The sequence below is a fragment of the Etheostoma cragini genome, chromosome 14 (assembly GCF_013103735.1).
Source record: "Etheostoma cragini isolate CJK2018 chromosome 14, CSU_Ecrag_1.0, whole genome shotgun sequence".
NCBI classification, from domain to species: domain Eukaryota; kingdom Metazoa; phylum Chordata; class Actinopteri; order Perciformes; family Percidae; genus Etheostoma; species Etheostoma cragini.
In genome coordinates this window covers 7,371,690-7,385,757 of record NC_048420.1, presented here as the reverse complement: position 1 = coordinate 7,385,757, position 14,068 = coordinate 7,371,690, and the positions used below count along the sequence as shown (strand labels likewise).

Sequence of the window (14,068 nt, the reverse complement as noted above, 5' to 3'; positions counted from 1 at the left end):
CACTCTGTTACACTGGGTGACATGTTGCTTTATCAGTTAAATGAGATTTATTATACAGTTTTTGTGACATGCCATCATCCATTCATTTTCCTTGCACAAGGTTTATGCTGACACTAAGTCATGTTGCAAATTCAGGAATTTCATTGTCTTCTGTAACAGTCTCACAGGCAAAGTGATACTGAAGTTAGCAAACATGTGGAAGCCACAATGTGTGATGCAAGGTTTGCTCACAGATTTGTATATAGGTACAACTAAACTAAAAAATGAACTCAATCTAGATGGAATTTCTGTCCTTATATTGCTACTAAAGTTATATTTGTGTTTGAGCTTCAGTCAAGACTGCAGTTAGACTTTCTGTTAACAAATAAGTGTGGCGGTTGCTCTAAATAATTGTTAACAATTTATGTTTTTGTAGGTACATATAAGAAGGAGGAGGCTCAGCTGCTGCTACAAGTCCACCAGATCAAAGGTCCTGTGGAAATCTTTGTAAACAAGTTCAAAATCGACAACTGGGCCCTAGACGGACATGTAAGTCCAGGTTCAGGTTCAATAAAGCACCTCTCTTTATAACAGCAAAGGTGTTACATCACACTTGCACACCCAAACACCTTTAATGTAAAATATGCACAAGCAGACATGCCCACTAACCTTGTCACTTTGGGGAGATGGAGGGCCCACCAAGAGTTTTCTCTTTAATTAAAATGTCAGTTAAATCCTTGCTTGGTAATCAGGACTCAACAGACCCCCTCCACTCCTCTCTCCCATATTATTCCCCAACCCCAGGCACCTCTAATGCACACCCACTTCAGATATAATTAAAAAAGCAGGTCACAGTATATGTGTGCATATGTGCATGCCACTGTGGGTTTTATGTGCATGCTTCACAAGCCACACGGCATATTCCTTGTGTGTAACACGGATGTGTGTCAGCAGCGTGGCTGAATGTGTTTATTTGTGCTCATGAGAAAAAAACGTCAGATTAAATGTCAGCTATAAGAGCGCCTCTCAACTCCTTTGACATGATATTTCATTTTCTGCGTCCACCAGCTGCTGACACTTTGATGATACTGTCCTTTGTTAAGCCTGGATGTGACATAAAGTGTCTGTCTTACATTCCTGTCTCTTCTTAGGTTTCCTACATCTCTTCATCCAACTCCTTTGTGTACCAGGGATTTGTCAGAGGGAAAGGCTTTGGCCAATTTGGTCTCCAGAGACTGGGTGAGAGAGATGTCCGCTAGGTTAAAGAAACCACTGTGACCAAGCGGTCTCCTGGGGAAAGAGTGTCAATGTTTTTTTTCTCTTGTCTGGATTTCTATCACAGAAATCTTTCAGTTAAAATATGTGTTGCATCCATCACGTTAGCTGCAAGTGCTTTCACAGCAGCTGTGTTGGATTTATCATTTATTTACTTCTACCAATATGAAAGCACTTTTAGAGAATGTGGCTATGAATCCAACACAGTTCAAAAACCTGTTTAATATTCAGAAAATTACGTGCACACGCACACATACACAAACACACACACACACACACAAACACAAAGAAACTCAAACACAAAAAACACAGCTATGGGAAAGCTTTGTGTTTGTAGGTTTGGGTGTTGCTTGCTTGTGGAGTCTTAGCCATATCAAGTAACCCCCCGTATTGTAAATATCCATTCTTGGCTTCTTCAACGAATTCTGCTATGCCGTCTTAGATAGAGAACATTTTTTCTAAAGACTGCAGCTATCCAAATATTCTGCTTCATGTTTGTGACCTAGAAATCCCAACCATATGATCCTCTCTGCTACAATTTGTATACACCAACTCTTTACACCCTGACTCCACGGATCAGAATAGGTGCTGTAGTCAAGGTGTGTGTGTGTGTGTGTGTGTGTGTGTGTGTGTGTGTGTGTGTGTGTGTGTGTGTGTGTGTGTGTGTGTGTGTGTGTGTGTGTGTGTGTGTGTGTGTGTGTGTGTGTGTGTGTGTCAAACACTCCCCTCTCTAAACTAAATACAGCACACATTGAAGAGAAACAAATGTAAAATAACATAAACAAAATAAAAAGGAAAGGGTGATTCTTGATTCTTTTTTTTAGATTTTTGCCAGTTCACAACATTGGTTTACTGCTGCCACCCACTGTTAAAATACAGTTAAAAATGTCCATGGTATGTTTGAACATTACTTGATGAAACATTGGATCCAAATCAGCTAAAAATGCCATGAGAGTTATAGAGAGGTTTTTGAGGTTAAACATTATTTCTTCATCAATTTTCAAGTTTGTCTACAAATCCAGTGAGATGGACTTGATCTCACTCCTGAGTGGACACAAAATTGCAGAGTGAATATGTACTCATGTATTCTCCCAGTGTGAAACCCTTCATCAGCCATCAGCGGTGGTTCATTAAAACTTAACATAGCCTTGACAGCCTCTCAGTCCCTGTGGAACACTTTGTTCAGGTTGGGATGTAATACTTAAAGAAAAATGGCAAAGACAGTTATGTTTTTGGTGAGAGACTTTTAAGATTAAGCTAAAATCCTCTACATTGACATTTGTTATCCAATATTTTGCAGGCAACATAGCTATTATATAATTCATTCAAACAGGTAAGCAGATAATGCTTGTGCGGCTGCTTTTGCTGTTTTCTTTTTGCAAATGCTGGTGAGGGGGACATATTTTACTGGAATGCAGCAACTTTTGAAAAGCAAAGCCCAGATTGGTGCAGCTTCCATATTGGCTGATAGACAGACTGAAGAGCAGCAGTGTAGGGGGTGTAACAATAGATCAGATGTGGAATTGGTGTTAACTGGGGCTGCAACTGTGAGTTTGATATGTATCTTGGTTTTAGGATCAGTTCGGTACGTTCTTTTAACGTTTTTTGGAAAAATGTCAACACTTTACAGTTGGTCATGTCCATAATTCTTACTGTAAAACCCCTAGAGTCTGAGGTTAATTTAAGGCACTGATGATATTGTTGTCAATTTGAACCTTTTGTAAGCAGTATTTTCAAAGTCACATGACCTTTTTGTATTCAGCACTAATATATAAGTAATGTGTTTTATGATTCTAGTTAAAAAAAATTTTTTTTAACCTATAGCAAATCTTTCACTTGAAGCTGGTTAACATATTCTAAAACAAATTGTTCCAGAAAAATACGGCCGAGTGATAAGTATGCTAACCAAGCCCTGGTCTCCCCTATTACTGTCCCTCCTATATAGACACATTATTCATAGCTCAGAGGTCACTGTGGAGAGAGAAGATAGAAATATTGTTTTTCTTCATGTTCAAGCCTGTTGAACACACTTTTTAACCTCAAAGGTTTTATTGCACTGACAGTATCAAGCTAATGTTAGTTATTACTGTGTGTGTGTGTGTGTGTGTGTGTGTGTGTTCAATGTCTTTCTGTCTTCCTAGCCATCTACCAAAATGCAAAGCTTGACTTCAAATACATTATGCCTACCTGCACAGTATTTAGTATTTTTTTTAATTTATTTCAGACACTTTTTAAACAATGATTTATTGTTTTAATTAGAACTATTAAACAGAAAAATTGAGGCACAAGGCATTTAATGTGTTTAAGATGAAACTGGTGGGGAAAAGGGGATTGCGGGGGGTTAAGTCACTCAAATACTGGAATATTGTCAACAAGAAAAAAAAACATCCAAAAGGTCTATAATGTAAGTGATATTGCTCCATCGTAAGCCTCTGGTCAGTTCTCTGAAAACTGGTGCGTTGTGAAAACTTTCCAGTTAGAACTCTCGCTGCTGAGTTTCTGTTCCATGCATTTGAATAGTAGACATAAATAGACTATTTTGACAGTAATTGTTTGGGTCATGGGGCTTATTGGACCGAGAAAGTCCCGTACCTGTACCTGAACTAAATGACCTGTACCTAACTGTTTGGGGTGAATACACATGCTGTTAGTATAGTGTTAACACAGATTAAGTGTGTGTATGCACAGTGAAAGTTATGTGAACACAGTGAAAGTGGATGTGAAATTCCGCCATCCCACCTGCTGCCACAGCACACTGATTGAGCAAACGTGTCTTTATTAATACAGCGGTCTGGGACTGGTGCCAGGCATTCATGTGGATGTGTTTTTAAGTTTGAATGAAAGAAAGTGGATGGGGGCTGGGTTGGATGTCTTGCAAATAATCCTACTCAATTCGTCAAGGTTTTCCTGTTTGGTTTTCACCCAGTGGTAGTCTAGTATGCTTGTGTGGGTGTGTTTGTGCATCTGTTTGTGGGGTCATACAGCAGGGGGTTGATTGGCAAACACCACAGAACCCACTAATTGAATTCCTTCTTTTCACGAGTTTGTCACTCGTCCTTTATTGGAGTTTTTTTGGCATTCTGTGGCAAACAGGTGTGCTGTCACTACGCCATTGTTGCAGACACACACACCTCCGTAAATTAAAGGATGAAGCTGAAGTGACTTAATAGCTATCAATCTTTGATGTCAGTAATTAAGAGTCATTGTTAGGATAATATAATTTGACGATCCCAGGGGGGGGAAATGAAAATAAAGCATAGTGATAAACTTAAAAAAAAAAAAAAACTTGTCTGCTCAGTCTGTTGTTGTAAATTGGAGCCTTCCTGGCAGCCCTCCTCAGCCATAACAATTCTTTTATTTGACTGTTCTGCTGTTTCTGTTTATTTGCCTTAAACCATAATGTATACTGCGGAAGTGGTATTGTACTGAAGTGATGTTTAAGCAAGGGCTCATCAACCTATCTTTTTTTCTCCTCCAGAGAGTTTAGATCCCAGCAGAGAAAACACAGGCTACAACTTTGCATCCAACAGCAGTTCAGTGGCGGCAGCCATCCTAGTGCCTTTTATAGCCATGATCATTGCAGGCTTTGCTCTGTACCTCTACAAACACAGGTAAGGTTAACACTATTTTACACTACTCAACATATGCACGCAACATTATATTATACCCCTACTTTGGGCCTGATATTTACAGGGAAGCATCTCACGTCAAGGGTTAATTTGCATTTGCAAAGTCAGCTGTTGCAAAGCTAGCTGTCAAAACACTGATAATAGTGTATTACCCATTCAGTTGGGTTGTTTAGCTTGTCAGGTGTGATATTTATTTATTAGATCTTTCTGCTGTTTCATATCGTTTCAAATTTAGAATTTTTAGAGTTTTCTGCTGTTGGTCAGACACATATAGATGTTCAAATTGTTACCTTGAGTTGATTTTCCCTATTTGCAGATATTTTATAGACTTGACAATTGCCTAATTAATAAATAAGAATCAATAGATTAATCAATAATGAAAATAATTGTGAGTTGCAGCCCTAATCCATATTATGATACATATCTTTGCTAGATAAGACTTTTGGACACCACACTACTGCACTAATGCAACCTGCACAATTGGTTTATTTACATTTACCATATTATTAAGCAGTTGCACATTTTTGTCTTCCCATCCTTTACATATTCAAACATTTCTTTTATTTTATTCATATTATTTTATGTATATTGTATGTATGTATATTTTTCCTAGTATTTCATTTATATTTGTGCTTTGTGACTTGTTTTGCTGCTGTAACACCGTAATTTCCCATTTTTTCTTGGGATCAATAAACATCTATCTATCTATCTATCTATCTATCTATCTATCTATATTTGATTTACCTTGTCCACCCCTAATATGAACTGATCTCATTGTTTATTATATTGATTTGTTTAATTTCAGAAGAAGACCCAAAGTCCCTTTCAACGGTTACGTGGGCCACGAGAACACTAACGGTCGAGCTACGTTCGAGAACCCTATGTACGACCGCAACATCCAGCCCACTGACATCCTGGCGAATGAGACAGAGTTCACAGTCAGCACAGTGTGCACAGCTGTATAACAACTGCTTCCTCCAGAGGTAAGAATCATGGCACCGCCGGGTCATGTGGCGTTACAATAAAGTAAGGACGGAGACCTTCAGGCATCCTTGGATCCACATTTCTATGAAAGTAGATGAAGGTTTCACCTCGTGACGAGCTTTAGCTAATCACACATCCAAGGCATCAAAACTGCTGAAGCAACGAGACATAGATTCTCAGAATCCAGTTGCAAACCAAACCGTTTACACTGTCATGCAAGAATGTTCTAATTCAATTCAATTCAATTCAATTTTATTTATAGTATCAATTATGTAGTATCATTTATAGTATCAGTTCTGATAATAGAAGATTGTATTTTTCTTTTTTTGTGCTGCATTTCCTTTGATCTGGATCTCTTATATTAATTAATAAAATTTTGTTTATTTATACTTTGTTGAAAGAGATAGAATATGTATTTGTTTATTTTCACACTGATAAAAACATTACATTAATGCTTTTATCTTCTCTCTTTTCTGTGATTTCCTTAACTCCATTCTTTTGATTATTTATCACCTTTTTTCTGTCTATTTCCTGTTAACCATCTTGCTTTTCTGTCTATATTATCTTCTTCTACTATCACTTGTCTTGTCCTTTTCCCAGACACCCTTCTCCTATTACATCCATTCATTCATGCTGGAGTCTGTTAGGGAAGAAGAAGTGCACCACATCTTGGCCCACCTGCCAACAGAGGACAACCATAGTTCCTGTAGCAAAGGGCAAGACAAAGATTATTTTATCTGCCGAAATGCATTCAAGAAACATCTCCAGGCTCTTACCCACAGGAGACGAGAAAAAAAAGAAACCATGGGAAGACGACTGTAACAAATGCCCACAACAAAATGCTTTTTGTAACTTTTCATGGTTTCTTGGTCATTCTCCATATTTTGAGGAAAAGCTTCCACCTGAACCTGCAGCCAGCAGTAATGCTGGAAGCTAAGCTGTGATGACTTTCCTCATCAGCCTCCGCATAAACCCAAAGGGAATTTCATGGTCAACTTTAAGTCTAGAAATTGACCTGTAGCTAACAGAGATCTCTGTGCAAGTTACCGTGTGGCGGACAGTGTTGGCCTATGAGAGTCAAAGAGAGACAGTCTGGACTGTTTCGATTCCTTCTTCTCTCTGTTTTCGTTTGCTTTTTTTTGTTCTCTTTTTATACGCTGCTTGCTTTCTGTGATGAGTAATTGGGAAACATGTTTTTCCCCCCAACCTTCTGCTCCTGAGGCTGTTGAAAGGCCCCACGTCTCTAGCTGAGGATGAATAAAAAATTCAGTAAGTTTTGAAGGCCATGTTGGAGACATATTCCATCGCTACTTTTTAAACTTAACTCAGTCCTGTTTTCTTTTTTGAAGCAGGGATCAAATTCTTCTTGCTGAGGCAGCTGTGTCCAGAGCAGGGGTTAAAAGGTAGCTAGGGCTTCTGAAAAAAGCACTAAGTGAGGGTGTAGAGAGAATTTATGTGTATATGTGTGTGTGAGAGAGAATGTGTGCATGTGTGTGTATTTATGCACACATTTTTGGTGGCATCTGCAATCTACCCAAAATATCTCTTTGTCTGTTTTGGCCCCAGACACATGCTAAAATGTCTCCACATTTAGTTTATTTTATAGAATGGTAAAGTGGGAGGATTGGGTTCAGGATTTTCACTATACCTGGGTGCTCTGGTCACCCATAAAACAAGCAGCAACCCAGAACAACTACAGACTGTATAGATCCACTGAAAAAACTAAAACTAAAGGCAGTGTCAGTCTTTAGTTTCATCTTTCACCTGATTTCTCTTTGCTTGTTGTGATTCTTTTGCAATCACTTGACATGTGTGTCTGGGAGAACTGGAAGGAAGGTGTGGATAGACAAATCCACCTCTCTAGCTGATGCACCTAAATCAAAATGTTACTCGAGGCAATCATCTCAAATTTGCTTCACATAAGCATCGGTTAGGATTTTCCTGCCTCTGTTGCTCTGAGGCACTTGGGGAGATAAAGACATTGGCTGGGTCAAAGTAGGGATGTATCTGCGATTGAGTCTGTTTCCATGGATATGTATAAATACCTTGGGACTATGTCTTTTCAAAAATCTGAACAAAGCTGTACTGTAGCACCAAGCATGTTACAGAACAACATACAGCACAGTGTGGTCATGTTTGAACTCCCTCAAAATGTACAACTGAAGGCGCTTGAGTCTGAAGAATGGATGAGTCAGTGATGCGTTCCCCCTGGATTACATTCAGGTCTTTTCCTCCAAGTTAACTTCTGACAGCTCCATCCTTTTTGAAAAACGGTCTCTTTGTTTTGTCTTTGCTTGTCATGGACATGGTGCAGAAGGCCTCCTCAGAGTTGTGACAGCAGGGAGTTGCTGGCATACTGATTAATCCTGTGCATTAAATTGGAATGATAAATATGATAAGGAAAACAAGTGTGTATGCCTCTAATGCTAACACCTCAAATATGTGGCTACTGGGGAGTGATATCCAGGAAATATTGTTGAAAGTACACAGAAGGGAACTGTCATTAGCTATAACAGCAGGGCTTTACCTTGGCTGGTGAATGACATGCCTGGTGAGAAATATTTACAACATTATGTTTTTGTGACCCTAATAATGTGTATTTTTGTGTGTAAACTGTTTGTGACCGGTGGAGTCGAAGGAAGAAGATCTACTGGATTTTAAACACACTGCCACCAGCTGTTGACCACTTACTATCCCCATACCTGTAAGTCCAAAACAGTTTGTTTTGGTTCATTAGCGTATAAATCAATGCAACAAAGTGGCTTTCACAGTCAAAATCAACCTCCACACCAACAGGTATTTTAATGAAATCATTAAAGTCACCTACAGTACATAATTTCCCCCAGAAATCCAGGCCTTTGAAACCAATCACTGTATTGTTCCTTCAATTAGTTTCGCTGTGGGTTGGTAATTGCTTTTACAATTTTATTACTTTTAAAGCTCTCGCTTATCTCAACAGTACAGATAGAATATTGCCCCTTGCCTGCTCTGGTCGTGAAATGATGGAAAAGAAAACGATTGAATTACCCTGGAGATTTCAAGGGGAAAGGAGCAGTTGCACTCGCATTATCTCGAAGGCTTGGTTACTCAGTTCTCATAGTTTTTTTTGTGGCTGTCGCATTGTGCATTTCATTTGTTTTTATTCGGAAATTGCTCCAAGTATCTCAGCAGAGTCGACAGCTTCATTACATTCCAGCTAGTTTCTGTTTAGGCCCCTTTCAAATGGTCTTTCCATTCATTCCTCCCATGGCAATGTTTAGCACACTTTACCCGATACAGCATAAAGCTGCGTTGAATATTAAACAAATAAACGTGATTAACATATGTCATAGCAATATGACGTGATGCCCCCATTCCCCTGATAGAACTGATTCTACAGCATTTAACTAGATTTAGACAGGAGATTTGGAAAAACAGTACAGAAGCATAAGCTCACACAACTATGATTGTTGTACCTACAAGGGCTCAGTCAGTCAGCTCAGTTCAGAAACGGTTTAAAAGGGCCAGGCTCATACCTTTCCAGTTAGTTTTTTTTCCCTCCTCCAGTCTCCAATAAGCACTTTAGGTTCGTTATAGTGCCTTGGTAAAACCCTACTGATGATATTAACCATCTTGAGTGGCTCTATCTTTGTGTTCAGGAGTTCCAAGCATAATTTATGTAATAAGATCGGGGGGATTATATCAGATGTTTGAAATTAAATTTCTTTTTTCAGTTTTTTTTTGGGGTCGAGTCCTTGTTATCATCTCTGGCTGTATAACCCCACGCACACACTCCCACACACCTACCGAAGAAACTGGGAGCATTGAACCTGTGTTTTTGATCTCACAGCAAAAAACTGAGCTCGTTAGGATCATGCCAGATAAACCATTGATTTTTGCCCACTTTCTGCTTTTCCTAAAAGAGCAATGAGCTCATTAGTACTGTATTTTGTGTGCAAGTATTAACGCCTAGATGTTAGTGTTTGTGTTGTGTGCGCTTCTGATAGTTCACCTTTTCAACCAAAGAAAAGTTATTCAAATTCAAACAATTAAGATTTAGGCATAATTAAGATAAATAGTTTCAATCAACTCTCAATGTTGCTTTATTTAGTTCCGCTAGTTAGAAAGGTTTTTATATGGGGGTCAAGGCATTTTCAAGAATCCATGCTGGTAGTTTTGCAGAATTGGGAGTCTTCACTTAATGGGCACTACATTTATAGAAATACTTCCTTTTTAAACCATCTCGGTTAGTCAAGAAAGTTCTCAAAGTAAGTGCAGTTATGTAAAAATGAAGATCTGTGAGCTCTGGATAGAGCCGTGCTATAAGAGTTTGAAGAGACTTCTTTCTTGATAGCGGCCGGCCACTTCCTGGTTCTCTTTGCATATTTTAAGACAGAAACTCTAATCATCCAAGGTTCATTTTCGTTATCTGCCAGACACAGCTCCGAGTTCTCTCCTGCTCACCATCTTGTCTGGAGTTCCCTGGATTTTCTCACAGTCAGGGAATACAACAAAAGCTTCCCATTTCTTTTCTGCAGCTAGTGCTCTCACTTTTTTAGCGCAGGCCACCTTGTACGAGTTGAAAAAAACCAAGCAATCCATCTGTCATGCTGTGACATATTCTGCATCACCGTCATCTGTAATCTCCCATCTTCCATTACCGCCGCATATTGACAGCTATGACAAAGCCACAATTTCTTCTGTGTTTTTCAGGCCCATTCCATGCAATTTGCCTTCACTAGTCAGCCCATTTCAGTGTGCCTAGTGGACTCGAGCAGAGGGTAACAAGATGTATTTAGAAACGTTTTGGAGCTTAGATGAAATTTATTCTATAAATGGAGTGGACTGGTGGTTCCATGATTTGGGATCAGATCACTGGAGTTATTACTGAAAAACTATTGAATGTATTTCATTTCACTGAGTGCATCAGACTTTATCTATCAATACTGTTTAATATCTGTAATCGCACAGCTGCTTCTCTGTTTGTGTGCAGTAATGGAAAGAAAATCTGTCTTGTGACAATGTGTCATCTTTGGGATAAAAACAGAATGTCCAATTTATCTAGATTGTAATATAGAAAAAATATTTGCAGAGAGCTGCTTTGCGTTACAAGAGACTTGACATTCCTTCATTTTTGTCATGGCAACAAAGTTATTACATGGTCCCATGTTTTCATTTTCTTTTCGCAAACAGTATTTAATGGCAGCCCAGTCAATCTCTCAACTAGCCTCTAAATGAGACTACAACTCATGACAGCTCATAGCGCCTGAGCAAGATCAACAAGGCCCTTACACGCTTCAACAAAACAACACGACAGTAAAAGGCAAAGATTCAGCATGGACGTCTTGCTGTACACCAAAAGGGTTACCTGGAAAGGACTGGAGTTGAGCAGACTGTGTGTAACTACAGAGGGAAAGTGTCTCTGAGAAAAGAGAATATGTTAACGAATAAAAAACCTTTTTTTGTACAGAGATATATTTTTATGGAGATACATTTGTAATATAAAAAGAAAAAATGGATTGACATATATGTAAATGTTTTTCTTTTTCATTATTGTAGTACAAATGCTAGTGGGGAGTATACGAAAAATCTCTATATATAAATATATAAATATATATATATATATATATAAATATATACAAAGAAAAATAGAAACAAGGCTTTTTGTATATGTAAAAAAGATTGTACATACAAGTTTACATACATACTGTACATATGTAAGACCCACCATGGCTTGTCTGCAATATATAAAATGTATTTTATCCGTCTGTATATGATGCTTTGCATTGTGTCTAAGCTTATTCTACTTTCTTGAACTTGAAACTTATTTTGAAGGTTTTGGAATAAAACATAAAACCTACTTTCCATCGGAGTATTTATTGAATGCACGCTTTTATTGCCTCAAGCCCAGAATTCATCAGCTAATCAAGCCCAATTTTCCTCCTGGGTTAAAAAGCAATGGCATTGTATATAACCAGTGTCATTGGTGCAGCTCCTCATATCTAGGCCAAGAGATCTGCTTCCACTTGTTATGTTAGAGTATAAGATTTCCTCAAGTGAAGGATTTTAAATACCTTGGGGTCTTGTTCACGAGTGAGTGGACAATGGAGCGGGAGATTGGTCGGTGTATCGGCGCAGGGGTATTACATTCAATTTATCGTACCGTTGTGACGATCTCTTGATCTACCGGTCTCCCCTCACCTATGGTCATGAAGGCTGGGTCATGACCATAAGAACAAGATCCAGGGTTCAAGCAGCCGATATGGGTTTCCTCAGCAGGTTGGCTGGCGTCTCCCTTAGATATAGGGTGAGAAGCTCAGTCATCCGTGGGGAGCTCGGAGTAGAGCCGCTGCTCCTCTCCCTCAACAGGAGCCAGTTGAGGTGGTTCGGGCATCTGGTAAGGATGCCCCCTGGCACGTCCAGCTGGGAGGAGGCCCCGGGGAAGACCCAGGACTAGGGAAAGGGCAGTTCGGGGTCCCATGCTGGAGCTGCTGCCCCTGCGACCTGACACAGGATAAGCAGACGCAGATGGATGGATGGAAGATTTCTCCATAGGGCATCCAAGCATTGCGTCCTTTGTGTAAGAATATGTTTGTATGTGTTTGAGGACAACTTCAGATGTCCTCTCTGCATATTGACTGTTTACTTCCAGACCTATACTGACGTCCCACCGTCTGCTCTTGGATCTAAGATTTGCTGCGTTTTAACTTCCAGAAATTACTTTTTAATGCAGCCTAACTATATTTAACTAAATGTGTGGTACAGTACACTTTATTTTGTAAAATTTAATTTAAAAAACCTTTCCAGTCAACGTTGTCAAGTGTCAGGTCAGATGTTTTGACTATCACGTTGGCTATTTTGACATGTCACAGGGTAAATGATAGATTTGATGATGGCTGAATTTAGCTGCTTAGTTTTCAGGGTCCTGATATTGTGGTTACTGAACCAGGACAGAAATGTTGACAACAACAATTACCGATTTAATTGAAAATATCTTTATTACCACGGTGTGGAAGCCGTGTGTTTAATCCTTCCCAGCTTCATCCAAGCCCTCTGAAGTTGCTGCGCAGGCGCGCTGCCTAACCTACAACGTGCGTTTCTTGAAGTTGGAATCATGGCGGAAGGAGGGGATGACAGCACTCAGGACATTTATCAGCCCTCTCAGAGGACTAAGTCTGGAGCATGGGCATATTGGTTACTGTAAGAATGCCGAAGGACAGTTGATTGAAGATAGGTATCCTGTCTGCAGAACATGCAGGAAAAACGTTGCTGCTACACTCATTGAAGACTCTAATATTGAAAACAGTGATAGTTTTGGTTACATCCCTAGCTGTGAAATAGGGCTACCTGTACCTGTCTTACTCTAAACAGCTCCTATGTTAGCAAGCGTGTGGTAGTTTTGTCAGTTAACCCCATAACATAATTATTTGTTCAATAAATTGTAATATCTGAAAGAATTGGATATACCCCATGATAAACATCGTATTGGCACCGCTAACTGAGTGGGTGGAGAAACGTGAAACTTTGTTGGTCTTATTTTTTTAGAGGTCATGAAATAGAATACGTCTCTGCCTCTGCTAGTAATGCCACAGTTCATGTATAGAAACACTGCTGTTCTCTCTCTGGTGACCTGACCCATTGTGTGTGTGCATGCACACAACCAAGAGGATAACAAATCAGATACAATACTTGCCACATTCGTTTAAATATTGTTAAGTAATGGAAGTCTTGATTGGGTTATATTACTCCAATGTCAGCCTTCATTTTCATTGAGCTAACCTGGTTATGGTGTTTACACAGCAGGTGCAGTAATCTGATATTGCCTTCATCTTGGTATAGTTAAATTATTACGGTGCATGTACAGACAGTGACTGTAACGAAACCAAGGCCCAAGCTTATGCTATTAGAAAACAGATAAAAACAAATAGTAAAAAGGTAATATATAAGCAAACTACATTATGTAGTTTTACTTTTGCTTGTAGCTCTAATTGCCAGAGTTGTTGTCAGTGTTTGAGGTTCTGAACACACAACCCAGTCTCAAGGTAGTTTGTGAAATGGTCACGTTGATTTGATCTATTGATTCGTCCACAGGGACACGATTGTCTCGTTTATTTCGTGGTCAGCGTGACCATTTTACAAACTGCCATGAGACTGGGCTGCAGCAGCCTGCTCTGGGGGACAAGAACCTTCTGTTAAAATACATTAGTTTAAAGTTTGGGGTC

The 14,068-nt window shown here is 39.3% G+C and overlaps 1 protein-coding gene across 1 annotated transcript in view; it reads left to right on the top strand.

Annotated features, from left to right (window-relative positions):
* csmd2 (CUB and Sushi multiple domains 2) overlaps nucleotides 1-8,334 on the top strand; it is a 240,948-nt gene extending 232,614 nt beyond the window's left edge. Inside the window, exons 67-71 of the mRNA XM_034892760.1 lie at nucleotides 416-528; nucleotides 1,131-1,218; nucleotides 4,733-4,865; nucleotides 5,689-5,866; nucleotides 6,507-8,334. Of these exons, the coding sequence (XP_034748651.1) occupies nucleotides 416-528; nucleotides 1,131-1,218; nucleotides 4,733-4,865; nucleotides 5,689-5,848 (494 nt within the window). The 3' untranslated portion in view covers nucleotides 5,849-5,866; nucleotides 6,507-8,334. The remainder of the gene's footprint in view (nucleotides 1-415; nucleotides 529-1,130; nucleotides 1,219-4,732; nucleotides 4,866-5,688; nucleotides 5,867-6,506) is intronic.
* The last annotated feature ends 5,734 nt before the right edge of the window (nucleotides 8,335-14,068 follow it).